This window comes from Rattus norvegicus, chromosome 13 (assembly GCF_036323735.1).
Source record: "Rattus norvegicus strain BN/NHsdMcwi chromosome 13, GRCr8, whole genome shotgun sequence".
Lineage (NCBI taxonomy): Eukaryota > Metazoa > Chordata > Mammalia > Rodentia > Muridae > Rattus > Rattus norvegicus.
The window spans coordinates 107,194,353-107,221,122 of NC_086031.1; the positions used below are offsets into that span (position 1 = coordinate 107,194,353).

General features: G+C 47.4%; 1 protein-coding gene and 1 long non-coding RNA gene across 3 annotated transcripts; one reads left to right on the forward strand and one right to left on the reverse strand.

Moving 5' to 3' along the window:
* Positions 1–820: 820 nt before the first annotated feature.
* LOC120096360 (uncharacterized) lies at positions 821–21,243 on the reverse strand. 2 transcript variants are annotated; one of them, XR_010057156.1, is made up of 6 exons: positions 21,117–21,243; positions 17,984–18,126; positions 9,771–9,950; positions 9,317–9,374; positions 7,842–9,174; positions 821–7,713 (listed from the first exon to the last, which is right to left on the reverse strand). It is a non-coding gene; the product is annotated as an uncharacterized LOC120096360 (long non-coding RNA). The 2 variants fall into 2 exon arrangements; XR_010057155.1 differs by having other exon boundaries at positions 9,771–18,126.
* Irf6 (interferon regulatory factor 6) lies at positions 6,524–25,731 on the forward strand. Its single transcript, NM_001108859.1, has 8 exons — positions 6,524–6,669; positions 10,676–10,852; positions 15,094–15,298; positions 16,083–16,211; positions 19,450–19,608; positions 21,124–21,516; positions 22,255–22,373; positions 23,016–25,731. Exons 2-8 carry the CDS (start codon positions 10,679–10,681, stop codon positions 23,238–23,240), a joined length of 1,404 nt encoding a protein of 467 aa, NP_001102329.1. The 5' UTR covers positions 6,524–6,669; positions 10,676–10,678; the 3' UTR covers positions 23,241–25,731.
* Positions 25,732–26,770: the final 1,039 nt, after the last annotated feature.

A 26,770-nucleotide genomic window follows, 5' to 3' on the forward strand; every position in this document is an offset into this window, starting at 1 on the left:
CTAAACCTCTAAACTTAAGCCAGCCCCAGTTAAACGTTTCCCTTTATAAGGGTTGTCGTGGTCCTGCTGTCTCTTCATAGTAATAAAACCATAACTAAAATAGATGGCAGGATGGCTCAGCAATTAAGAGCATTTATTGCTCTTGCAGTGGACCCAAGTTCAATTCCCAGCACCCATGTAGTAGCTCACAGCCATCTGTAACTCCAGTTCTAGAGGATCTGAGGTGCTTTTCTGACTTTCTCAGGTATCAGGAATACATGTGGTGTATGAATGTACATGGGGGCAAAGCTTTCATACACATAATACTTAATAAAAAAGGTAAAATAAAAACATAAACTTTTTTTATTTTACTGGAGAGATGGCTCAGTGGTTAAGTACATTTTTTAAACATTTGTCTTTTCCGAATTTTCTTTCTTTTTATCTTTTCTTTTCTTTTAAAATTATCTTCAATCTATTTTTTACAGTCCAGTCGTCATACCCCTCCCTCCTGACCCACCCTCTGAAAGTTCCTCATCCCATTCCTCCTCTGCCTTGTCTCCAAGAGGATGTCCGCACCGCCATCCCCCTAGCTAAGAGCACTCACTGCTCTTGCATAGCACTGGAATTTGGTTCTCAGCACCCACATGGCAGCTTACAACTGTCTGTGACTCCAGGGGACTGAAGTCCCTTGTGACTCCGGAGGGTTTCTGCATACATGTGGCACACATACATACACATAAATATTTTTCAAACTCTAAAAATTTATTCAAATTTTTGTTTGGTTTCTGCTAAGCACCGTATCGGTGGTCAGCAGGGAGCTTTATAACCCAAGCAGCCTCTCCCCTGTTTGTGCTGAAGTAATATTTTGTCTTCTAATATTCTGTTGATTTCATTCTGCATTCTCTTTGTCGCTGTCTCTGTCTCTCTGTCTCTGTCTCTCTCTCTCTGTGTATATTCATATGAATAAGTATGAGCATGTATGTGTCACAGTGTGTAGGTGGAGCTCAGAGAACAATTTCTGCGTCAGTCCTTGCCTTCCACTGTATTTGAGGCAGGGTCTTTTTGATGTCTACTATTGCATATGCAAGCCCACAAGTTTCCAGAGAGCCCTCTGTCTCCCGCTGCCTTCGGAACACTTCCTTGTTGGGCATTACATGGATTCTGGGGGTTTGAATTCAGTCCTTCAAGCTTGTAGGGCAAACGATTTATGCAGTGATGCATATCCCAGCCCCTTTGTTTTGTTTTGTTTTTCATTTTTCAAGAAACAGGGCCTCAGGTAGCCCAGGCTGGCCTTGACTTTGTGTTTAAAATTCAGATCCTCCTGCTTCCACATCATGGTCGTGAATGCAGGCATAAAAAGGCCCACCATACCTGGTGTTAAGCAGTGTGGAAGATAAGACCCAAGACTTGAACGCTAGGCAAGTATTCTGCCAGTTGAACCACAACTATAGCCTTTTCCTCTCTTCTTTGCTCCCTTCTCATGTTTGGTGCCCTGCCCTCACTTCATGGATTAATATTTACGTGCCTCTTGTTGTTATACCGGAGAGATCGGAACAATGCAAAAAGATAAGCTTGTCTGTCTACTCGCCTGGACAGAGGTACAGCTTCTTGTTCCGCTTCACCACAGGAAAAAGTCAGCATCTGTGCACACCTCATTCTCTAAAGTCAGTGAACTGTGTGGAGTTACTCAACTCATACGGAGTCCAGTGCTGTACCAGGGTGGCTGGCGAGAGTTCCCCTCGGGTTGTCTTTGGGAAAGACCTTGTGAGTATGGTTCACACAGCAAAAACCAGAACAGCTGACAACGGCGAGGTTGGCTCTCAGCTCACGGCACTTGGCCACTTTGAAGACACTTTCTTACCTACCAGTGTCTGGTAACAGGGTAGGTTGTTTATTGTTGACCCAAGTCAGGCCACTGCTCTGTCCCTGCAGAAGTGTAAAGCCTCACAGGCACACTGCTGTTTGGTGGCTGATCCTCTTACTGTAGATGGAACCCCTCACATCAGGGTGAGAGAGAAATGGAATATCAGATTTTCAGGGCAGGGACACAGCACACATGGAGAGCCCCAGGGTGGGCTTACTAAGTTCTGAAGGACACATCTTGCCTTCTTTTCCCTCTGCTCCTCCTGCCCAAGGAGAAAGGGGCTTCTCTGACAGCAGTTTTCAGTATTGTGTTTGATCCAAAGACAGAGTCGGCTATGAATAGCTGGGCACTTCATGAGGGAGATCACAGCCCGAGCCAAAGTCTGTTCATGGTCTGAGGTAGAAAGTGAGGCTTGTTTGTGTATTTGTTTTTGCTGCTGCTCTCTGGCATCTTGATGATCCTAGGATGCCACGCACAGGGGTCAGAGGGCAGAGGAAGCAGAGATATGAGCAATGAACCATGCACATCACCGCTAAGCCAGGCTTTGAGGTTCATTTGTAGTTCTGAGACCTTGAAATGATTGAATGGAAGCAGAGGCAACCAAGGCGAAGAAAGCAGCAATCCCACGGGCTGTGGAATGCCTTCTAGAAGGCTGCCAGGGTCTGGGTTTTGTTATGAGCACACGAGGCTGGATTGCTTAGCTTGGTGTCATCTGGCCCTCTTCAGCAGCCCACTCCACTGAAGAATCCTGGGAAAGCAGCTACTGTCACTGACTCCAGGAAGGCTCAGACCTCCCTTGGCACAAGCTCTGGCTGGGGTTCCAGTTTTACCTCACCCTTCACTCTGCCAAGAAGTCAGGAGGATTGGGTCTCGCTGCTTTATTGTCGCATGCACAATATTAATAGAGGTTGACGTCTCCAGCAGCAAAGGAGACTCCTTCCCACAGAATGACAGGTGACACGACAGATGAGGGACTCCCCAGCTCTGTGCTGTGTGTGAGTCAGGGCCCATGTACTGCTGCAGTTGACTACTGCCTGAAACTCAGACTCATGGGTGAGTCAGCACCTGAGCAGCAACACGGGGCAAGACGACAGGCAAGGTCAGGCCCAACCACAGCAGAGGGGACTGAACCTCTAAGGAGGACATAGAATCCATTTCTTCAGGATGTTATGGGGTTCACCAGGTACCCTATCCCCAGCCCACACAGCCGAGGCTTCTCTCAAGCAAAAGAGACTCTATTGGTTCTCTCAAGGAAGCCAGGGCTTTCTTCCTGGTTGGCCCCTGCCTCCTTCTTCCTGTTGCTTCTTCAAGAAGTGAAATGAAAACTGGAGTTTTGTTCTATTAACTGCATTAACAACTGTGACCCCACCACCACCCACCCAGTGTGTGATTTGTGGTTTAGTACTCAGTATAGCACTCGTCAGAAAAAAGCCTCTGAGTTCTGGATCTACTCGGCTGTACAACTTTGAGAAAACTGCTTGACCTCTCTGAAACCTTGTCTATGAGGAGGTTTAATACTCAATTTTATGTAATTAAGTAAGTAAGCCCAATAGGACGTTAGTTCTCAACCTGTGGGCCAAGACTCCTTTGGAATCACATAGCTGATGTCCTGTATATCAGATATTTACTTTATTACTCATGCCCAAAGCAAAATTACAGCTATAAAGTAGCAACAAAATGATTTAATGGTTGGGGGTTTCCATAACATGAGGAAGCCTATTAAAGGGTCACAGCATCAGGAGGTTGAGAACCACTGTAGTAGGGTATCTTGTCCTAACTATGATACACAGATTCCTTCTGCATGGGCACCATTTCTAGCTGGCCAGGTGTCTGTCCTCAGTGGGACATTTAAAGACAATACTGTGAACTCTAGCGCTTACATGAAACTTTCCAGACTTTAGGACATAGTGTGGACCAAACAAACATTTCTAAGCCGGTCTTAGCCCTGAACTAGAGAATTTACTTTTGTGGTGTTGGGGGGTTGAACGCAGGGTTTTGCATATGCTAGACAAGCACTTTACTATTGTGCTATGTCCCCAACCTCTGGACTAGAGAATTTACTCTTCCAGCTTAAATCTCCCTCACTCTAAAATATGTGTCTTGATTTTCAGGCTGGACTCAACCTTACTATGTAGCCAAGGCTGGCCTTGAATTCACAATCCTTCAACTTTTCTTTCTTTCTTTTTTTCCCCTTAGATTTATTTATTTTATTTATATGAGTACACTGTAGCTGTATTCAGACACACCAGAAGAGATCATCAAATCCCATTACAGATGGTTGTGAGCTACAGATGGTTGTGAGCCACCATGTGGTTGCTGGGAATTGAACTCGGGAACTTTGGAAGAGCAGTCAGTGCCCTTAGCTGCTGAGCCACCTCTCTCCAACCCCTACTTCAACAATGCTAGGATTACCAGCAAATGCCACACTCAACCCCTAACACTTCTAAAGGAGAGCCCTGAGACATCACCTTAGTCCCTGTTTCAGCCCGGGCAAGAGTGAGTGTCATGTCTAAGCTCCTGGCTTCTCTCAGGTGACAGGCCTTGGGTAGTCTTCCCCTGCACATACACTTGAAAGAGCATTTGCTTGGTTTCAAAGGCCATTCCTACTCAGGGAAGACCTGAGCTTTCCTGAGCATCAGTCCTAGAGAGCAAGCAGCCCCTCCCCTAAGCAGAGGGAAGAGTGGCCACAGGCAGTGGTTAAAGCAGAGGCTGGCTGAGTCAGGTGTCAGGGCCTCCCTGCCGTCCCAAGCCTTTGCCTGGTGACACCCCAAGCTGATCTGGGACTAGGAGCAAACCTACATTTATCATCAACCAGGGGCTCTCCAGCCAGCTTATATTAATTTACTACGCTCACCAGAATAGATACCATAGGCAGATTGGTTCTTGTCCTGTCAGTCAGGCATTTAGAAAGGCAGTGCCGTGGTGCCACTCAGCTGAGGACTGTAGAAAGGAAGCTATTCCGGGTCTCTGCCTTTGAATTTCAATGACGTCTTCTCCCTTATCTCTGAATCATATTCATTCTGTGCATGCTGCCTGTGTTCAGCTCTCCTTCGTTTATAAGGAGAGCAGTCATGCTGGATTAGAGCCAACACAATGACCTCATCTTAACTCCATCACATCCTGAAGCATCCAAATAAAGCTGCACTCTGCAGCTGGGGCCCCACCCTCAGCCCCTCACATCCCACTCCACAGTTTCTCCCTTATCTCCTTACTTCACTGTTTTGAGACCCATTCTCACTCTGGATCCCAGGCTGGCCTCAAATTCACTGTCTTGTTTTTCCCTCCCATTGTGATAAAATAATGAGAAAAAGAAACTTAAGGGAGAAAGGATTTTCCTGGTTCACTTCAGGAGTGGTTATGGCCTGCCACTCCTGGGATTTCAAGATCCAGGAGCTTCAAGCTTCCTTAGTTGGGAACAGAGATGCATGCACGCTAAGCTTGGCTTAGCGTCTCCATTTTGTACAGTCCAGGAGCCCCTGCTCTGTGAATGATCCTGCTTACAATTAAGATGGGTCTTCCCGCAGCAGTGGGAAGTTTAATCAAGACAATCCCTCACAGACATTCTCAGAGGCCAACCTTAATCGATACAATCCCTCACAGGCGTGTCCAGTCAGGATGACAGCTAATACTAATTTCACACTGTACAGTGTTAGGCTACGAAGGCTTGGTCTTCTCACCGTAGTCTCCTGAGTGGTGGATGCCTTCATTACTGTTATTCTTACAGCACTGGGGAGGTTCTCACCCAGGGCCTTGATACACTCTATAAAGAAGCTAGATCCCCAGTCTTCTTAAGTGCCTCACCCATGCTCCATCTCCGTGTAACAGCGGCGTTTGGCGGTGAGGGGTTTGCCTCACTGGCTGGACACTGCTCTCATAGTTGATCTATGGATTGGGAAGCTGAAAGGTCCACAGGACATAAAGACCAGGTGACAGGAAAGATGCTCTTACTCAGCAAGGCATTGTGGGTTATTCTTCGATAATAACCGAAAGTGCTATGTACTCTAGACACACATTGAGTGACCACATAATCTACCAGGCAGGCAGCTGTAGAAATCCCACTCTACAGAAAAGAAACGGAAGCCCAGAGAGCTGAGAAAACTTTCCCCAGTCTCTAGTGCTTGATAAAATCGGTCGTTTGAACTCCACAACTGGCTCCAGGGTCTGTGCTTTCAGGTAGCACTTCGTAAGAAAGGGAAAAGCGGAAATTGCGGTCGTCTTTGAATACATGAGAAAGTAAGATAGAACCCGGGTCCACAGGCAGTCCTGGAAAGTGCACTGACACGTCCTGGAGTAGTTTCTCAAAGCCAAGTCCACCTACGCAGGTCCTGGCTCTAGCTGTGTGTCCCAGTCTCAAAACCCCTCACCTGTGCAGGGTCACTACGGGAGGGACGACGCCCTCCTATTTCGAGGTGACCTCCTAATGCCCCCCCCCCCCGACCCTCCTTGCAAGTCCTCAGGATCATCGAACACCCGCAGGGTGAGGCCCACACGGGGACCGCTCCCTCACTTGGTGGCAGGGGCGTAGGGTGACGAACAGGCAGGGCGGGGCCCTCGGCCCAGGAACGCAGAGTATCAGATTTCTCGCAATGCACCAATCCTGAACTCCGGGGGATGTGGCCACACCTGGAGGGCGTGGCCACACGGTACAGGGGCAGTGGCAGCCCAGGCTAGGCTCAGAGCACCGGGCACCGAGGTGGGCAGGTGCGGGCCTGTGCGGGCCGCAGAGGAGCCCGCGGTTCCCAGCCGTGCCTAGCCGTCGGGAGAGCTCCTGTGCTGCGGTGGCGAGAACTCCTGTGCACCTGTTCCTGAGCACCGACTGAGGCCAGGTGGGGACGCGGGCGTCAGCAAGCCACCTAAGGGAGGACAGACACCTGACGGGTGGGGCCGGACCCACTGGAGTTTGTGTGGGCGGGGGAGCTGACTTGGGTTCCGTGTCCCGCACTAGGCTGGGTGCTGGGCACCCTTCTCCAAGTAGCTTTGGGACAGCACCGGACCCCCTTCGATCCCCTCCCGCAGAAAGAGCTCGTTTTCTGCTCCGCCTGCTCCACCGTCAGATAGAGTGCAGGCATCCTCTCCTCCCTAGCCCCTCCGGTTTTTACTAGCTTACTCAGAGGCTGGCTCTTGTGTCCCAGCGGGGACTTCCCAGACCCCGAGGCCCCGGGCCCTAGTGGCTGTTTAGGGGAAGCGGGGATAAGGGTGACCTGGTGTTTGGGCGGATTTGTTTTCCTTTTTCCAAGTGTCCTAGCACAGTTAAGGCCGCTCACACTGGGCCTGGGAGACGAGTTCCAGGTAGCCAAGCTAGGTGCTGGGGAGGGTGGCGCCAGGCGTGGCACCTTTGCGGGTGAGGCCCTCCTGGCCTGAAGGGGCTGGAGGCGGTGCAGAGAGCAGAAAGTCTCCCATACCTGCCTGGAAGGGAGACCTGGGCTGCCGCTGCTGCTGTGCTTCCCTCGGTGATAAAGTGGTCACCAGCCTTCCCTGTTTTCTTGTGGGTATCGAGAGGGAAGCTAGGGAAGGGGGGGGCAAGGGTGCTTGGACAGAGATTGGTGAAATTGCTAGTTAGATCTGTGTGCCACACATGACAGCACAGTGGCCTACACCTTGGCCTTGTCATCCACCAACTCCAAACCCACAGGGAGGACGTGTTTGAGGAGAAAACCAGGAGCCCAGCATTTACTCAGGCATGGTGAAAAAAATTCACAGAGCTGGCATTTCAGTTCCCTTCAGGAAGAATGGGAAACTAGGGCAGTCCCAACAGCTGCCTTTGAGATCTGGCCCAAACCGAGACAGCCTACTAGCTTGAGGTCTGTGGTCCCGAGAAGCCCAACGAGGACTGCAGAAGTAGTAGGGTATTTACAAGAAAGGATCCGCTCCTGGAACAGGCAAGGAGAGGACAGTTAGTGCCCTGGGAGACTGAAAGTACCCTTGCCCTCTGCTCACTGTGAGAAGGTGAGTGGTGGCCTTATCACTGGATGGTTCCTACCTGTCAGAGAGCACAGACCTTTCATTTTCATGTGGTGGCATCTGGAGATGGCAGGGCACAGCTTCAGCGGCCTGAAAGTTTAGAGAGGAGTAGGTGTCTTTAAGCTCTTCCTTCTCTTTGTGGAGGCTCCTTCTCAGGGTCCTTGTTGGTTCAGGCTTGATATCTTGTGTGTAGAATGGGGAAGGCTTAGAGTGCAGGGCACAAAGGCAGGGTTTGCTGCAACCCAGAGGTAAGGTAGAGGCCCCTTAACCTTATCCCTGTGCCTCAGTCAACTCAGCTGTCACATGGGGTTGACACCGTGTCTTGGATCCTGAGTGCGGGATGACACAAGTGACACTCTAGAGCCTGTGTCGATGTGGAGGATGGCGCTGCTATCCATCCTGAGAAGTGTCACCGTCCTGTGGTATAGGAAAATGCTGGTGCAGTATTAAATGAAATGAAATGAAATGTGGTTCCTATATTTAAGCATATAGAGAGGCCTACAAAGTTCTGGGCAAGCACTACGTATGTCACGGTGTCTTGCGATATCTTCCCCGGTTCGTGTCTCTGTGTGCTATGGAGTGGAGATACTGCTGTACAGCCATAGCTGCGGGGTTTGCAGCCTGTGGATTTGGTTTAACAAACCATTTTCCCTCTCTGACATCTTGGCTGTTTTTACCTCCCCCCTCCCCCGCCCATCCCTGTTTTAAGAATCTCAGATGGCAGATTGGGGAACTCCTGGCTGACTTTTAGAAGGCGGAAAGGGTTGCAGAGAAGGAAGTAAAGTAGAAGAAGGCAGGCTGGGGAGCCACACATGTGTGGCCCCATCTTGGGAGAACATAGAGAATCCAGAGTGAGGATCTTAGTCACCAGTGACCAGGGGTGGCTCTTCCTCCTGCCCTGCTAGTGCAGATCACTGTCATGTCTGCTTTCATTTTGTTCTTGATGGCTGTGAATCAACTGTAATAAGCCCTCAGGTGCATTGTCTGATGAGACGTAGATTTCTCATGCATGACAAACTCAGAGTCAGGACTTCTCAGGACTGCAGTGGGGCTGTTCATAGCCCAGTGCTAGGCTAATAGGTGCCCAGGGCTAAGCTAATAGGTGTCCAGCGCTAGGCTAATAGGTGTCCAGCGATAGGCTAATAGGTTTGCAGTGCTCTCCCTAGTTCTTGCCCTATCCTCTTCTAGCAAGAACAGGGCTGAACGAGAAGGCAGCACTTACCATTGGGGTATAGATTCCTTTTTGATATTTCTTTTCGAGGTAGGGTCTTATGTAACCCAGTCTGACCTTGATCTCCATTCTCCTGCTTGTAGTCCCTTCTCATTGGGTGTCCACGTACTCCCTGGGTTTAATGGCTCCATATGATGCCCTGTGAAGCACCCCAAACCAGGGCCAAGAGCAAGGGCTCTAGAAGGCTCTATGCTCAGCTCACCTGCCCAGCAAGCTGTGCTCCCAGGGGGAAGGTTTCAGTTGCTGGACTTGGTAATTGGGTCAGAAGGCTCAGGTCCTACCTTGCTCTTAAAGTGCCAGAAATTGAGTTGGGTTGAGTTCCCTGTATTTGGGTGGAACCTGCCCAGGGAAAGAAAGTGATGTTAGGGGTCACCCACAGTTAAGCTCTTTGGAAGGTAGTTCAGCTGACTTAAATGGCTTCATTTCAGAACTGTGACCCTGGTGAGGGCTTTCTGGAGTGAAGAAGGGTAGCATTTTCAAGCCATTGTGGGGCTTTTAGTCCCAGTGTGGTTTCCTCAAGGAGGAATGGACATAGGCTGAGAACATGAGCGATGTTTGTAATTAGCACGGTGCTTGGCACACGGCTGCTGGTGAGCAAATATTTGTGGAATGACTGACTTTTTCCAGGTGTCCATTTCTATCTTAAGCAAAAACAAAACAAGAACACCAAAACCCTCAAGTGTCTGTACTACTCTGAATACACCCGACCTCATCCAAAAGGATCTAACACAATACCCCAGGCAGACAGTGTTCTAACGAGGGACTTTGCCTCTGGCATAGGATCCACAGGCCTTTGTTTTGGGCTGTGAGTGCTGGCTGCTGTAGAATGTTATCTGCAGCGTCCATGTTTCGAGGAGAATCAATCGCAGACTTTACCCAGCCTGGCGCCTGGAACCAGTTGGTTTTCTCCAGCCTCTGTGGGGAGATAAACAGACCCAGGTGAAGAGGCCAGCTTAGCTGTGCGGGGCTTAGCTGTGACAACAGAATTTGGTTATTGTAGGGCTTCTTAGGGCTTTCCTAGGCTCACAATGGGGAAGTATTCTCAAACTGTACCTCAGGCACTGGAGATCAGCAGTGACTCGTTTTGCTAGAAGCCAAAAGAGGGAAGGCTGTCTGGGCTGGTGGAAAGACTGCCTGCTCACCCAAGTGAGGACTTTGGAACTAGGGCCCGCCCCGCACATGCTTCTTTCAAGTAACCCTTTCTCCATTGTCTTCTGAGAAAGATAGTTTGTTTAGCTTCTGGGCCGAAGTTTCCAAAACTTTCCTTCCCTCTCCTGAGGCAAGATTGAAAAGAGCAATCACCCTTCCCTTGCAGAGCCCCCCGAAGAAGCTATGTTCAGGCGAGGGCTCCGTTCAGGCGAGGATGACATCACCTTCCTCAGCTTAAGGATTTAAATAGGAGAAATGTGATCTGCTTGCATGATAAGTCTGATTTGGCCAGAGCATGAAGTATAAATGGCTTCTCAATAAGAATCAAAAGAACCCTTTTACCTCTTTCCTTCTCCTCTCTCTGGCACAGTTTACTGCCATATTTAATTTCTTTGCTGTAATCTAGTGAAACTGTAGCCGCAGCACTTGGAAACAGTGGCTGGGAAAGTTCCCAGTGGCTAGCTCCACTCTTCTGCTCTCCCTACTTCTAGAGCATGGCCCTCCACCCTCGAAGAGTCCGGCTGAAGCCCTGGCTGGTGGCCCAGGTGGACAGTGGCCTCTACCCTGGTCTCATCTGGCTACATAGAGATTCCAAACGCTTCCAGATCCCCTGGAAACATGCCACGCGGCACAGCCCCCAACAAGAGGAAGAAAACACCATTTTTAAGGTAAAGCACTTCCTTCTGCCATCCGAGTTGAATTGTTTAGTTCCAGTTCTCCGAGGCCATTCTGGTTTTGTTTGCTTTCTTTATTCTGGTGTTCTGGTGTACCCGAATTGGGATACCAGAATGGGATACCCGAATTGTGACTCCTCTTCTCTAGCTGTGTCTATGAGGCTGAGGTCTTTACAATACCACTGGTTGCAGGAAGATTCTCAGTTTATATCCTGGTGGACCTGGGATGAGTGTGTGTGTGTGTGTGTGTGTGTGTGTGTGTGTGTGTGTGTGTGTGTGTACATGTGCATGCTGGGAACCAGGTTACTCAGCTTTCCTTCAAGGGCAGTGCACAGTTTTTACTACTGAACCATCTCTCCAGACACCTCACAGTTTTATATTCTTTAGATGTCTTTCTTCTGCCTTTCCCCTTCCTTCTCCTCTCCCCTTTCTTGTCCCCGCTCTTCTTCTGACTTTTTCCCAACTTTTCTTTCTCACCCCTAAGGATCAATCAAGCCCAAGGCTTTGTGCAGGCAAAGCATACACATCACCACCAAGCTACACCCCAAGCCCTAATTACGTTTTCACAAATAGCAAGTAATTCTTCTCCCATCCCCATTGTGGTCTGCTGAAGACAAGATTTAGTCACATCTCGCTTTACTGAATCTAAGTGGAACCAAAGCTTGACTTCAGACAGAAGTGAGCAGGTAGTTGTTACAGAAGGACTTCATTGTGATTACAGTTTGCCAGGAGCTGCCTCTCCACTGAAGACCAACGTCTTCCTTCCATTTCAGGAGTAGTTAGTTCCTACAGCCCAAGATGCTGGTCATTTCTTACTTTGTCTATAAGCTGGAAGGCCAAGCTGCAATCTGGTCCTGACTGACTGTAGGATCAGGAAGAGGCAGGGAAGTCAAGTCCAGGGCTCTGAGGAAAGCCATTTCCCGCCAGGCTATTACCCACCTATTTCTGGTGTAGAGGAGAGAGGCAGAGAGAAAACTGGCCCGAGAGGACTTTTAAAGTATGTAAATGAAGCACTAAATTTATGAATATTATAATGTATTAATATTATGTGTGGATGTTATGAAAGTGTCAAGAGAAATATCTGCAGACCAGGGTGCCTTATCACTGGTGGAGCTGACAATGGACAAGCCTGCTTAGGCCTGGTCCTATCTCTTACATCCTTGCTCTGGGTCTGAGTTTGCTCTTGAAGTCTCTGATTGGTCACGGGAAGAGGCTGGAATGGTAGGCCCCTCTCATGAGGGTGTGAGGAAAGTTTCGCATGGGTATGTCTGTTTGTAGTTTCCTGAAGAGCATTTGAGTGGTAGAAGACAGGATGCTGTTGCAGGCAGGTCCTATGCTCTGGTGAACTCTTGGTGAGGTACAGAGGTGAGGGAGGCACCAGCATGGGCTCCTGGGTTCCCAGTGTCACTTGAATCTCATGATGATCATGCAGGGGGAGTCTTCCTCCCACCCTGTATTGTACATTTAGAAGCCATCAGTGAAGCTGAGTAACTTCCTCTGTCAATCAATGGTAGCTCCAGGATTTGAACCTGGGTCTCTGATCCTGTTCCGTTTGCCCCCTTATGATTCTGAGTGGGAGCCTTAACTGTTCAACCTCAACTTCTATACCCACCAACCCTGTGGGGTGGTTGATCTTGAGTAAAGCATGCGACCTCTTAGGGCTTCAGTTTTTCCTTTGGTAAAGTTGAGATGAAGTCAGCCCGTCTGCTTCTTAGAATTGTCATGGAAATAGAAGTGTGGGGAGATACATGTAAAATACGATAAAAATGTCGAAATAGCTATTTTAGAAAGAGAAATAGGGCCTTCATGGTGACCAGGCTCAGAGAGGGGTTTGAACAAGTACAGTTTATACGTCACAGCATCGGCCCATATGGTGCCTCATGGCCCTCCCTTCCTGATGCTGAAGCTGTGCTTGTAAGGAGTATAGCCTTCTTTGTATCACCTCAACTGACTGAGGAGATGGCTGGGTGTGAGCAGGAAGCTGGTGTTAGCGTGAGGCTTAGTTAGTCCAGCTGTGCTGTTGGAGGAGCAGGATTTAAGGGAATCACAGAAATGTATAGAGTGCTTCCAGAATCTGCCTCTGGCTGGACTCAGCTGGATAGAGTCAGAGCCAGTGTGAATACAGAAGTTTGGACAAAACACAAGGAGCTAGGGGAGGCAGCAGGCAGGTCCACCAGGTAATAGCGGGTTTGTATCTCAGGTATTAGGAGCAGTGAAGTTGAGCCTCCCTATGAATGGAGTCAGCCTTAGCCACCCTGGTGCCTGCTAAGCCACACTGGGCAGCTCAGCTTGGTTGGTATTCTTTATTCTACACTGCAAAACACAGAGGAAACCAAAACAGAGAATGTGGCTGGAGGAAGTGAATGTGGCCTGGAAGACTTAGTTAACACTGGACTCTGCCACTCTGCAGGGTGGGATTGAGCGGGGACCAGAGATCTCAATAGAGGGTACAAAAGTTCAATTTTGGCTTAAGGGAAAAGCCTGCGCCTGGCATGGAGGTGTGTGCGTAAAGTTTTAGTACTCTGAAAGCTAAGGCAGGAGGATTGCAGTGAATTTTCAAGGCCAGCCTGAGGTATGTATTAAGAGCCTGTCTCAGAAAAATCAAGAAGAGAAAAAGGTTCTATGTGGCAAAAGTTTAGATGAGTGATCTGCCCTGACAGCTCGAGAAGGTTCCAGTGGGGCTGGTGAGATGGCTCAGCAGGTGTCACTGCACCTCACCACCTGAGTTCAATCCCCAGGATCCACGTGGCCCAAAAGGAGAGAACGAATTCCCACTTACATACTAACTAAATAAAATGTGGTGAAGTTAAACATGTAAACGGGTCGGCGTGTTCTTGTTTGAGGAACAGACCTCTAATGAGGTCTCCTCAACCTGCATCAGAGAACATGAAGAGGGCATGTGGCCAGCGGGGAGAGTTGGTAACCGGTGAGGGGAACCTGGAAGCAGTGCTTGGTCTGCTCCTCCCCCATGGACGCTCCTGAGGGGCTGGGTCTGTTCCTCACATTGGTTCTCCTCTTCTCACTGGGCAGATGATCCTCTTATCTACAGTGGCACTTTGACTTCCTACTTAGGAAAACAGAGGAGGCTTCACCTGGGTTTTTAGGCCATGCCCCCAGGCTGCTGCTGGAGGTTTCCACGATAGGGGAGTTTGAAGAACTGGGGAGAGATGTGTGAGAATTTGTTAAAAGTTGCCGCCCTGGGGAAGGGGTTGGGACAAACTGAACATCGGAGCATGCTTCCTGGAGAATTTTTGTCTTGTCTTTTATTGAACTGAGCCCTCATGACGTAGTAGTCCAGGTTGGCCCTGGACTCTCTTTCTATGTAGCCCAGGTTAATTTCAAACTCACTGTCCTCCTGTTTCAGCCTCCTCGGTGCTGGAACTACAGGTAGACAGTACCACATCTGGCCCCTGAGAGTCTTTATGTTGTCTCACTTCCTTTTGCTGTCCTTATTGTTATGTAAGCTATTCTTGTTTTAAAAGAAAATCTGGCAAGGTGTAACACACTTCATTTTCATTGCTGGGTAAGCTAAAGGAGGAGGATTTGGAGTTGATTCCAGTGTGTGTATGTGTGTGTGTGGGTGGGTGGGTGGTACACAATGAGACAGGAGCAGGAGAGATGGCTCAGTGGTTAGGAGACCATACTGCTCTGCAGCATACCGGAGTTCAGTTCCTAGCGCTTAATGATACACAGCTCACAACCTCCTGTAACTCCAAATCTGGGGGATCCAGTGATCTGTTCTGGCATCAGAGGGCACATGTATGCGCATTAACATACCTAACACCCAAGATGGACTGGACATAATTAAAAATCAAATCCTAAAACCTCAAAAAAAAACATGTAGGACAGAAGATGACAAAAAAGGAGTAAGAACAAGGGTGGAAAAGACTGGAGAAGAGGAGAAAACAGTTGCCTAAAGCCTGCTGTGTACAGTGTCGCCCCAGACTTCAGCTTTGCCATTGTCTGGACAGGTGCTGCTGCTAAAGCCTGGACTAAGGCTCCTTTCAAACTTTTGTTTGCATACAGCTTGATTTCTCTTTGACCTGCCTTTGTTGGCCCTAAGGTCAATATTACCCACCCTAATCTTTAAATTGGCATTGAGATAGTAAACACTCAGAGGTGTGTGTGCAAGTGTGTGTGCATGTATGTGCATGTGTGCACATGTGAGAGGGGCGTGTGCATGCTTGGTGGTAGTTCCCCACAGTGGTCAGCACTCACACTGTCTCATTCCTCAGGCTTGGGCTGTGGAGACTGGAAAGTACCAGGAAGGGGTGGACGATCCTGACCCAGCTAAATGGAAGGCTCAGCTCCGATGTGCTCTCAACAAAAGCCGGGAATTCAACTTGATGTATGACGGCACCAAGGAAGTGCCCATGAATCCTGTGAAGATCTATCAAGTGTGTGACATCCCCCAGCCCCAGGGCTCTGTCATTAACCCAGGTGAGGCCTGAGGCTTGGGTAGACCCAGGGTTGGTCTCTTAAGGAGACAGGTTGAAAACAGGCCATTGCCTAGGAAGAGCTCAGAGAGCAGATGGTATAAGGGGGTACAAAAGGAGTGCTTCAAGCAGAAGGTAGATGAGGGTACAGTTTTTCAGGCAGGACACCTTCTGTCTGGATGGAGGAGTAACAACTAGAGGACTTGCATTCCAAACCTGGTTTTTATCACTCTACTACTGTTGGACTTGAATTGTTATTGGGCACATCGAGCCCAATAACAATTTCTTCAGTTTCAAGATGTGAACTCTCATCATTCTGCCTTTTCAAAGGTTACTAGTAGAACCAGTGGATACATGACCTGTGTGAGCTTTTGTTCTCTATAAGTGTTGGGTCAAGATAGTTTAGTTTGTAGAGTGTTTCTGCTGAGAACACACCACCCAATCCTCAACGAGTAATGAATACGAAGGGCCAGACATTTAGCCTTACCATTCAGTCAGACCCCGCCATAATGGAGGGTTTGTGCCTCCCTCATATGCGGCTCTCGAAAGTGACAAGTGAGTATTCTGGAACTCTTAAAAGGGATGCTCCTGTGTAGAAAGCTACTGTATAGTTATAGTAACTGGAAGGGATTTCTAAGGTGAGATAAGAGACCTTGTGTTCAGACTCTGTAGAAGGATTTAGAACTAGCCAAAGCTGGTGGGTGTGTACTGAGGTGTCTCTAGCCTGGGTGGTTGGTCAGTTGTTGAGATGTTACTGAAATGAACTGCTCTTCATGTGTCCTGGATAGGATCCACAGGGTCTGCTCCTTGGGATGAGAAAGATAATGATGTGGATGAAGATGACGAGGAAGATGAACTTGAACAGTCACAGCACCACGTCCCGATCCAGGACACCTTCCCCTTCCTGAACATCAATGGTGAGTGGGGTGGCTAGTGGCCCATGGGATGAGGAGGATGTAACTGGCTTTGGCTTTGGAACTACTGACCCATCATCCACCATTGCTCTGAGGGCGTAGGGAGGTGGCAGGCTCCCCAGCCAGACTGATGGTGCGTTAGTAAGCCGGAGTCAGAGGCAGAAGACCTGATGCCTCAGTTAATCCGAAGCAAGAGGGTGTGCTCTGAGGTTCTAGAGAGCATCCAATTCAAAGGACTAGAAGGAGCATGATTCATTCTTGGTGAATGATCAGGTTTGGGAATTTACTTCCCAAGAACTGATATATCCTGTTTATGAACTGTAGTTTTCCTGGTATGAATTCTGAGTTATGTCCTTATCAGAATTCACTCCACTGAAGCTGCGCCATGGAAAACTTGATTCTAGTTGATGGTACTTGACCCTGCTGGGTTGGGGATTTAGCTCAGTAGTAGAGAGCGCTTGCCTAGCAAGCGCAAGGCCCTTGGTTTGGTCCTCAGCTCTGGGGAAAAAAAATCTTTTATCATTTGAAGGTGCTTGGACAATATTATTAGTGTTTAAAAGAAAACTCCCTGGACAGGCAAGCTCTAAATCTTGACAACTGCCAGGAGGAAGAAGATGGAGAAGAGGAAGAGAGAAAGCCATGTTTGAGTTGAGCTAGTATATTTGGCAATGGCAAACGTGGTGTTCAGCCACATGGTGGAGTGTTAGGGACTTCACAGAAGGAGTGAGAAAACCCAGCGTGTTAGAGAAGAGTCTCTCCAGGCTTAGGCCAATTAAAAAATATGACATAAAAAGAAAAAGGGAAAAGTAGGTCTTCCAGAGTCCTGTCTAGCAGCCTCATGGTGCCTTTGTAGCAACACCCTCTTGTATGGACTTTTGAATCGGCTCTCCAGGAAAGAGGAGGTGGAGAGGTTGGGGCCTGCTGTGTGGCATCAGGGCCTGTGTCTGACTGTAGATACTCACCTGAGGATTCCCACTGTGCTCTGGGTTGCCCTCCTGAAGCATTCTTTCCGCATCGGCCCATGGAGATGCTAGTAGAATGACTGGCCACCAGCACACCTCACACTGTCTGCATGCTGTGGGTCTGATGAGGTGACATTTGCCACCTAGAGAATTCGGTCAACCATGATGCTGCCTTAGGGCTTGGGCGTCGCTGGTTCTAGTGCTTCACCTAGAATCAGGGCATGACCCGTGTTCGCTCACAGCCCTTCTTCTTGTTGGTTTTGTTTTGTTTTGTTTTGTTTTGTTTTTTGAGTCAGGGTACTGTATAGCTCCCTGCCTGGCCTAAACTTGCCATGTAGATCAGGCTGGTGTGGAACTCAGCAATCCACCTGCCTCTGCTTCCCTGTGCTGGGGTTGAAGGTGAGTGCCTGAGGTGCCCTTGAAAACAAATGGTGGATAAAGGAAACTTTCATGGGGGCTTGAGAGATTGGCAGAATCTATTTTGGGTGGCTCACAATCACCTGGGTCCAGAGCATTTGCTGTCCCCTGCCTCTTTGGCCACCTGGAATCATGCCCACACACATAACAATTATCTAAAAAGAAAAAAAAGGACACCTTTTGTAGAGATTTTCTAATCTAGACAGTATTAGTACATGGTGCTCTCTCAGTGAAATTTTAAATTGGACATTTATCTGAGGTGAGTGTGATAACCAATGTATCTGGTGGTAAGGACAGGCGATCACTACAAACTTGAAGTTGGCCTGGTCCACGGAGAGCCTATCTCAAACAAAACAAACCAACATTAAAAAAAAAAAAAGATTAAGACAAGCAAACCAGTTAAAAGAGTTGGAAACGTTGGCTCTTCCCCGGACTCTTGGCTCACTCATTCTGTTTTGTTCCTTGAAAAGCTGTAGCCTATTTCCAGTGTTCTGGCTTCTTATTTGAAACTACTGCTGTTTCTTCATGTTCGAGGCCACCTGTTAAAAAGTCACTATTAAAAAGTTGTAGAACATACATTACCAACAGAAATGTAGGATGGCTTCACATTTAACGCAAAGGGTCAAAGAACATCAGCTTCTGTGATTTCAGTGCTAGGGAGGTGGGCAGCAGAGGAAATCGAGTTACAGAACCACAGAAGTTGAAAAGATGATGCCTGGGTGGGGTTAGGGTCATGGACAAGCCAGCACCCGATAGCAGCAGGAAGTGGAGTTGGGGTTTCCTTTGTTTTTCCTTTTGACTTGAATATGTGGTTCAGAGTGGTTTGGGACAAGTGCTCTTTAAGCTGTTGTGACCTCCCAGGTGTTGGGATTATAGACATGCACCATCGAGCCTGCCAAGGACTAGGGTTTTCATTCAGTAACTGGATCTTGTTGACTGAATAAATGTGGCTTAAAGTTTATAAAGGAATTAAAAGATAATCAGTTGGGGTTTCCTTGCATCCTGTCACAGGGCCTTCTGTTTCATTCGCCAATATAGACAAATTTAGCTAGGTTTCTGGGCATTTTTTTAATTTTTAAGTTTTATGTATGTCAGTGTTTTAACTGTGTGTCTGTGTACCACATGTGCACCTGGTGCATGTGGAGACCAGAAGAGGGAATGGGATCTCCTGGAACTGGACTTACAGACAGTTGTGAGCTGCCAATGTGGTGCTGGGAATTGGACAGGTGCCCTGGAAGAGCAGCCAGTGCTCTAACCAGAGTTGTTTTTACAGCCCCCCTTTCAGATGGGTTAATACTTTATTGCACTTTTATTGTGTATGGGGACACACACACACACACACACCACAAAAACACAAATGGAGGTCAGAGGACAACTTATAGGAGTCACTTTTCTTCTACTGTGTAGATCTGGGGACTAACCTCAGGTTGTCAGGTTTGGCAGCAAATTCTTTACTCACTGAGCTATCTATCCAGCTCCCCCTTTAAGACTTTATGATTGTAAAATGCATTTGTTTTACCAGAACATCTGTACATTGACACTCACCTGAAGCCAGTTGGCTGAGTCAGTGGTACTTCTCTTATGAAGACACTGAGTCACTGTGTACAGTCACCGTGTACACACTGTGCAGAGCGCATCTCTTATGAAGACATTGAGTTACCATGTCCACTCTGTGCAGTGCTCCCCTCAGGAAGACATTGGGTCACTGTGTACAGTCACTGGGTCATGAGCCATGGGATCTATGCTGGGCTGGGAGATCATACCAGGTTATGGTTTGGTGACTCCTGTACCTTGCTTGTTCTCCGAGCCTCGGGCCAGATGATATTGTTCCCTGTGTGCTCACTCACTTTCTTCTGTTCTAGGTTCTCCCATGGCACCAGCCAGCGTGGGCAACTGCAGTGTGGGAAACTGCAGCCCTGAATCAGTGTGGCCCAAAACAGAACCTCTGGAAATGGAAGTACCGCAGGCACCCATTCAGCCCTTCTATAGTTCTCCAGAGCTGTGGATCAGCTCCCTCCCCAGTAAGCCAGCCTGCTGTTTATTGCTGGGGCTTCATCGCTTATTACATGGCCTTGCCTCCCTTACCTCCTACCTCCTTCTCTGTTCTTTTCCTGAGGTGCAGGGAATCGAACCAGAACCTCTTGCATGCTAGGCAAACACCACTGAGCCACACTCCTAGACCTTGTCTGCCTTATTTTTTTATTTAAATGTCTAGAATAGCTACCTGTCCTGCCCATGTACTCTCTGTGTCTGCTTATGAGCTGTGAGATGAGTTGCCAGGGAAGTAAAGAAATGTTTGCCCATTCCTTCTCGCCTGTTCAGCTGTTCTGATTGGTAAGGGGTACGAGTTAATTATTGTTGTTCTTGGGGATTTGGTGACAAGGTCTGCTCTAAGACAGGGAAGTGCTAGGTCACGGCATGGATTTTGTCACCCAAGGCTCTTGATTTTGAGGGACTTTAGGGACTCTCTGAATTAGGTACATGCTTATCTTGATGAAGAATTAACTTTTTCCCCCTGTCATCTTTTCACACTCTACATGATGGGACATGAACCTAAAATCTGGTCCAAGAGGCTGAGTAGCTTTGATAAGGCCTGTTGGGGTCAGGGAAGACTTGCTGAGTGAAAATGTAGTTCTCAGTGAACCTCTTTTATAGCACATGTGGAACAGGTTCAGGGTGTGTACTAACATGTATGATTTCAGGATGGCCTGGTATTTTTTCTTGTTCCTCCAGTTACTTTAAAAAGTGAGATGCAGGGCTAAGGGTGTAGCTCAGTTGGTAGTGTGCTTACCTATGATACAGGAAGCCCTGGTTTTGATTCCTAGCACTAAATAAAACTGGGTAAGGTTTTGTACCCTATAATCCCAGTGTTCAGGAACTGGAGGCAGAAGGGTCAGGAGTTCAAGGCCATTCTTTGTCACATAGGGAATTTAAATTTAGTTTGGGTTATGTGAGATCCTGTCTCAGAAAAAAAAAAAGTGAAGTGCAGATCAGATACTGATGCCTATTCTCTGAAGAAGCGGCCATTCTCTCTTCGTTCAATAAACACCTTCCATGATGCACAATAGAGTAGCCACTAGCCACATGTGATTATTAACTTAAATTAATTGACATCAAATAGATCCTTGGTCACATTTGTCACACATGTGCATGGTGCACACATGTGGCAAGTGGTTACCCATATTGGAGGGTGACAGTCTTGCCATCCCCCCTCAGATATTGCCGATGTATCTTTTCTTTGGTGTGACCTGGGATACCAGGACCATCAGCATAAGGAGTTAGATTATAGCCCCAAGGGTGTGGCAACTAAGCGGAGAGTACATCTGAGCCTTAAGCTCTGCTGCAAGGCGTCCTTCTGTGTGACCACCCTGGGGTATGTTGACACCTCCCTTTATTGCAGGAAGGATAACTATGGCAGTGACCTTCCTGAAAGCTGGTTGAAAGATGATGGCTTGATCTTGGTGGACTGGCATGAGTCTTAGGGATGGACAGAAAATGCAGAGCAACAGGACTCACTGTCATCTCTCACCTTGTAGTGACTGACTTGGACATCAAGTTTCAGTATCGTGGGAAGGAGTATGGGCAAACCATGACGGTGAGCAACCCCCAGGGCTGCCGGCTCTTCTATGGGGACCTGGGCCCCATGCCTGACCAGGAGGAGCTCTTTGGTCCTGTCAGCCTGGAGCAGGTCAAGTTCCCGGGGCCAGAGCATATCACCAATGAGAAGCAGAAGCTGTTCACCAGTAAGCTGTTGGATGTCATGGACAGGGGACTGATCCTGGAGGTCAGCGGACATGCCATTTATGCCATCCGGCTGTGCCAGTGCAAAGTGTACTGGTCGGGGCCGTGTGCCCCCTCACTTGCTGCTCCTAACCTGATTGAGAGGCAGAAGAAGGTCAAGTTGTTTTGTCTGGAAACATTCCTGAGTGGTGAGTCTGGTTTTAGAAGATTGATACTGGGAGATGTGCCCTAAAGGTTTTTCTCCTTTCTCCTCCTCCTGTTCCTGTTTCTCCTCCTCTTCTTCCTGTTCCCCTCTCTCTTCCTTTTCTTCCTTCTTCTCCTCCCTCCCCACCTAAGCTTTCCTGGCATAACAAAGGGTCAAGGGAGAAGAGAACCTTAGTTTTAAGCTAGGACCAGGACTTGAGTTAAGCTCCAGGACTATCTGCATGAAAGGTGTTTTGAGGTTGGTTATGGCTCCTTTGGGGGTGGAGAAAACAGTCTTGCCAGTACCTCTCTCCCTAAATGTCAGATTATCTTTCACTTTGGAAGGTGATCTTGTTCATCATAGCAAAACTTATACTCTTCTTCTTTCAGGAAATATTTGAATAGTTAATTTAAGGAGGCAAGTTTAGAAAAAGCATTGCGATATAAACTTACAATGTGTTTTGAATTCCAAGTCTATACACCCAGTTTCCAGTAGAACCCTCTGAAATAATAGACAAGTTGTATTTTGTGATGTTCAGTTTGGTAAACACTGGTCACATGTGTCTGGAGAGCATGTAAATGTGGTTGGTATGACCAAGGAGCAATTTGATTTTAATTAATTTAAAATGGATAGCCGCACATGGCTTGTGGCTATTGTACTGGGCTGCATGGCAGGTGACATGGCAGGTGACATTGATGGGTGAAGACAGGGGATAATCCAGTAGCTTTTCTGTCTTCCACAGAGCTCATTGCCCATCAGAAAGGGCAGATAGAGAAGCAGCCACCTTTCGAGATTTACTTATGCTTCGGGGAAGAATGGCCAGATGGAAAGCCCCTGGAGAGGAAGCTCATCTTGGTCCAGGTGAGGAGATAAGGCCATGACTGCAGCTCTTCTTTCTGCTGCTGCTTTACCCTCTGGTCTGGGATGGGTCCTGGTTGAGCATACACTGGCCTATGTGTATTTTAGTGTCGTCAGTGAGGCAGCAGGTTTAAGTTTTGTGCAGTAGGACTATGTTATAAATATCACATTCTTAACATGGGTGAACAATTTAATGGACACTTCACCTTTCATTTTCCTGCTGTTAGGCTCTTGCTAAAACCTTGTGAGATGCAGCGTTTTACATCTCTTCTTATAAGAAGTTTTTTTTTGTGTTTGTAAGATGCAACTGTGTTCTGGGAATGGTTGCAAGTCTACTTGGGGTCATGCATGGAGTTATACACCTAGATAGAGAGTGGATGCCTCTTGATTCAGTTTTGTTCAGTAAGCTGCCATCTAGTTAGGCATGTGGAACGATGCTGTATCCAGGTTCCTTTCCTTGAATTAACCAATGTCTAAGGTGAACCTTGACTAGTGAAGATATAGCGGTTCACTAGTATCTAGCTGTGGGTGGGGAGGCCAAGTGGTTCTCAGGGCCTCAGAGGTTCTTCTTCAATGTCAGGGCCTCTCCTGCTACTTAAAAATGCCTGTTCTTTGGTGGAAACTTGTGTGCTCTTGCCTGAACAGGTCATTCCAGTGGTGGCTCGCATGATCTATGAGATGTTTTCTGGTGATTTCACCCGGTCCTTTGACAGTGGCAGTGTTCGCCTGCAGATTTCCACTCCAGACATCAAAGATAACATCGTCGCTCAGCTCAAGCAGCTGTACCGCATCCTTCAAACCCAGGAGAGCTGGCAGCCCATGCAGCCTGCCCCCAGCATGCAGCTGCCGCCTGCCCTGCCTGCCCAGTGACCCAGACTCCTGTGCATGTCCTCTTCTCTCCTCTCTCTTGTTTTTTTATATTGTATATAAGGATTTTTTAAAAATTCAGATTTAGTCAACTTTTAATCTCCTTTCTATAACATCATTAGAAGTCTGAGGCTTTCCAAATATGCCTAGTTTTATAAGTTCCTCTAACTTATCAAGATATCATCCTCTGAGGGGGTTCCTTTTAGATCTTCCATGGTTGGTGTAGGAGAAATTTGATTTGGAAGTTTAGACACGAGGACTCTAGCTGTTTCCATCTGACTTTAGATAGATCATTTAACTGGAGGGGGTCAGATGCATCACTCATAAATAAAAAAAAGGTTTGGAATGATGCCCAAAATTGTATTCAGCCTTAAAACTCAACTATTTTCCTATACTTGTATAAGACATAACTGCCTGGAACAGGACTCTTCTGCATTGTTCTTAGACCACTTTTTCCCCCTTCTTTCATCCAAGTTCCTTGAGCACTGATCTGATCTGAACTGAGTTCTGTTTGACCTGTTCTGCTAGTAGTCAGCTGGCTCCCTGCTGGGGGAAGTGAGAGAGGAGCTGATTGGTTGCCTAGCAACCAGTCTTGATATCTAAATAGAGATGGTGCCAAGGTCTGAAAGTCACCCAACCTGTGTGTGGAGTAAAAGCTCATAAAGTGAATGTCGAAGGGGAAGCTGGTGACACGGAAGGCTGAAGGATTCCATGAGAGAATGGTTGCCAGCGGAGGGGTTCCATGGGAGCATCGTCATCAGCCATGTACCTCATCACCACTCACGCCACCTAGTATTTGGGTTTTGATGAGCAGCTGTGACTCCATGTGTCTCACGGCAAACACTCTTCTCTTCCTCATTTTTTTCTCAAAGACGAATCTGGAGGGAGTCAGGCATCTAGGATATGCTCTGACAACAAAATGGATGGTTTTTGGGCAGAGACTTCCAGGGGTCTTCCTGACATTTGGATTTTTCCATTTGTGAAAAATTAGGTGTTGCGTATGTTAAAGGTCTGGACGGTGCTCTTCCAGGAAAGGCTCAAACTTGCTTAGATCACTAGCTGTGAGCAACGGAGACAGTGAAGAACAGTGCAGCTATGTCTTACAGAGTGTCGGCCCCAGTCCCTTCTCAGAATTTGAGTTCCAAGACTTGGATGAAAAGCAAAATTCGTCTCTCTGGTTATAGCCCCCAATCCTCTTGAGTACTGGTATCTATTTGTTTTATGTCACAGGGACCATGCCCCCCTGTACGGTCTGCTGCCCTTACACTAAGGGTAGCATCTTCTGCTTTTCAAGCCACCGAAAGTTGGGATGCATTTGAAGTCTAAAAGCTCAACCTAATCTTGGGTGACAGTGAGACTTACTTAGGATGCTTAAGCTTTGGTTTGAAGTTCTCTTAGAGATTGTTAAAAGGAAGACCAAGAGACATCTGAGTGAGTTAAGACAGGCAGGTGTCTGTGTGAATAAGAGCAAAGTACAATTGTATACCCATAGCCATAGTATGAAAATGTCAGAGTAATTATAAATGTTTGAAGAGAAGTTTAGGTAAAAGTTTAAAAGCTGGACTTTTATAGACCAGGAAACATGCAAGGCCTACGGACTTTATTCTTTTTTTTTGGAGGAATGAGTAGCGTCATTTGGTGAGATGAAGTGAGGGAGTCTTGGTATGGGGATGCTTCATCTGGAAGTTCAAAGTTAAAAATAATCCATTATAGAGAAAGTGGAAGGGCAGCTGTGGAATAGGGGACATCTCCTTCCCCTTCTGTGAAATGTCAGCAGGCTATGAGGAACAGCCAGACAACAGGACCTGGTAAAGAAAATTGAAAATTAGAACTAAGGGCTATGTATTGAGTTTTTAGTGTGTGACTGGAATGAAAAGTTGACAAATCTGTCGGGATGATGAATGATTTTGTGTGCTCCTAACTAGACAGTCCAGTTCCTTCCTTGTTTTGCATCGTTTTCGGAATGCTGGGACCACACACTGCATGCAGGGTCTTCTCTAGTCATCTTCAGCAATCTCTCTCTGGTTTTGGTGGATACCAGGTCCCTTCCTTTTTAGGAGCGATAAGTTTTCTGATGTTCCCATTCACTCCCCAGCTGTCTTCTTCTTCCTTGCCTTCATCTGAAGACTCAGAAGGGAGGAGGATTTCCCCAGTTTCCTCCTTTTTCTTACAGTGCACTCCAGATAAACGCCAATGTTAAAAGAACCACTACAGATAAACCGGGAAGGCAGATTTGAATCTGGTCTCCTCTCCACAATGAAGTCCTTGGTTGTATGTTCCTGTAGCACCTTAAACTTTCAGAATAACTGTGTCATTTGAAAAGGGCTCCGCATCTATGTCCTGCTTGACCGACTGCAAACTTGGAAAGTGGAAACTGTTTGTCTTAGATTTACTGCCAGGTCTTTTCTGATACAGTGTGTTCTGAGATATTTGTGCTGTAATAAATGAACTAAGCCTTTTGTTTGGAGATTTATTGCTAACTACCATGGGAATGTAAAATAAATTTGGGGAGAAAAAAATATAAAGTTGGAGTACTGGTTGTATCAATTTTTAGTACTGACTCCCTCTGAGCTAAGAACCTAAGTTAGATCGGAAGGCCCTACAAACTGATCTTCCTTACGTCTGTCTTGAACTCCCTGTTGGTCCTTTTGGGTATGAAGGTACCAGCAAGGTAGCACCAACATAAAACCTCCAGTCAGGGTCTCCATTCTGTTGCCCATAACTTGGAGCCATTTCCGTGCTTGAGTTTTCTTACGATTTCCTTCACAGAAGATATACCCTAATTTCTTATGTCAACATTTGTCCTTTCTCTCTGTTGTAAGACTTTTCTCTGGGGGAAGGAGCGAGGCACTTTCTAAGGTCCCAATGGCAAATAAGGGCACAGATCCACCGAGTTCAATCTGGGGAACTAAGGAGTCCATTTGGCTTACTTACAAAGCAGTGGGTGAGAGGTTATGGTCAAGAGCGTGGGTGGCCTTCAAGCAGCTGATAAGGATGTTAACTCTCCCTTGGCTTCCTAGATGGTGCTCCCCTCCCTAGTTTTTCCCAGCCTAGATACCTCCTTGAGGTGTCATTCAATTAGGGTAGACTCTAACCTCAGAACTCCGGAGGCTGAAGTACGAGGATTGTCATGTTTGAGGGATACATAGCAAGACATTGTCTCAACAAACAAACAAACCCATAGAGATGAAACTTGCTTTTTCTTCCGAAGATTTGAATTCGGTTCCCAAAGCCCATGTAAGGCAGCTTACAATATATTTAACTTAATTAGCTCCAGGTGATCCTACTCTCTTTCCTGGCTTCCTGGGCACCTGCACATATGAACTTATAAATGAAAATAAAAATAAATCTTTAAAAATAAGATGATCGTCAAATTGGACTCTCGGGCTTTGAGCTCCATGAAGACCGTACAATGGATTTGGCACACGTGAAGTCCAGAGCTCAATCCTCAACACGACGTAAGCCAGTAAGCGAAGTCCCGTTCCGGGACAGCCCCAGCTACACAAAATGAGGTCTCGAAGTAAAATGGTACA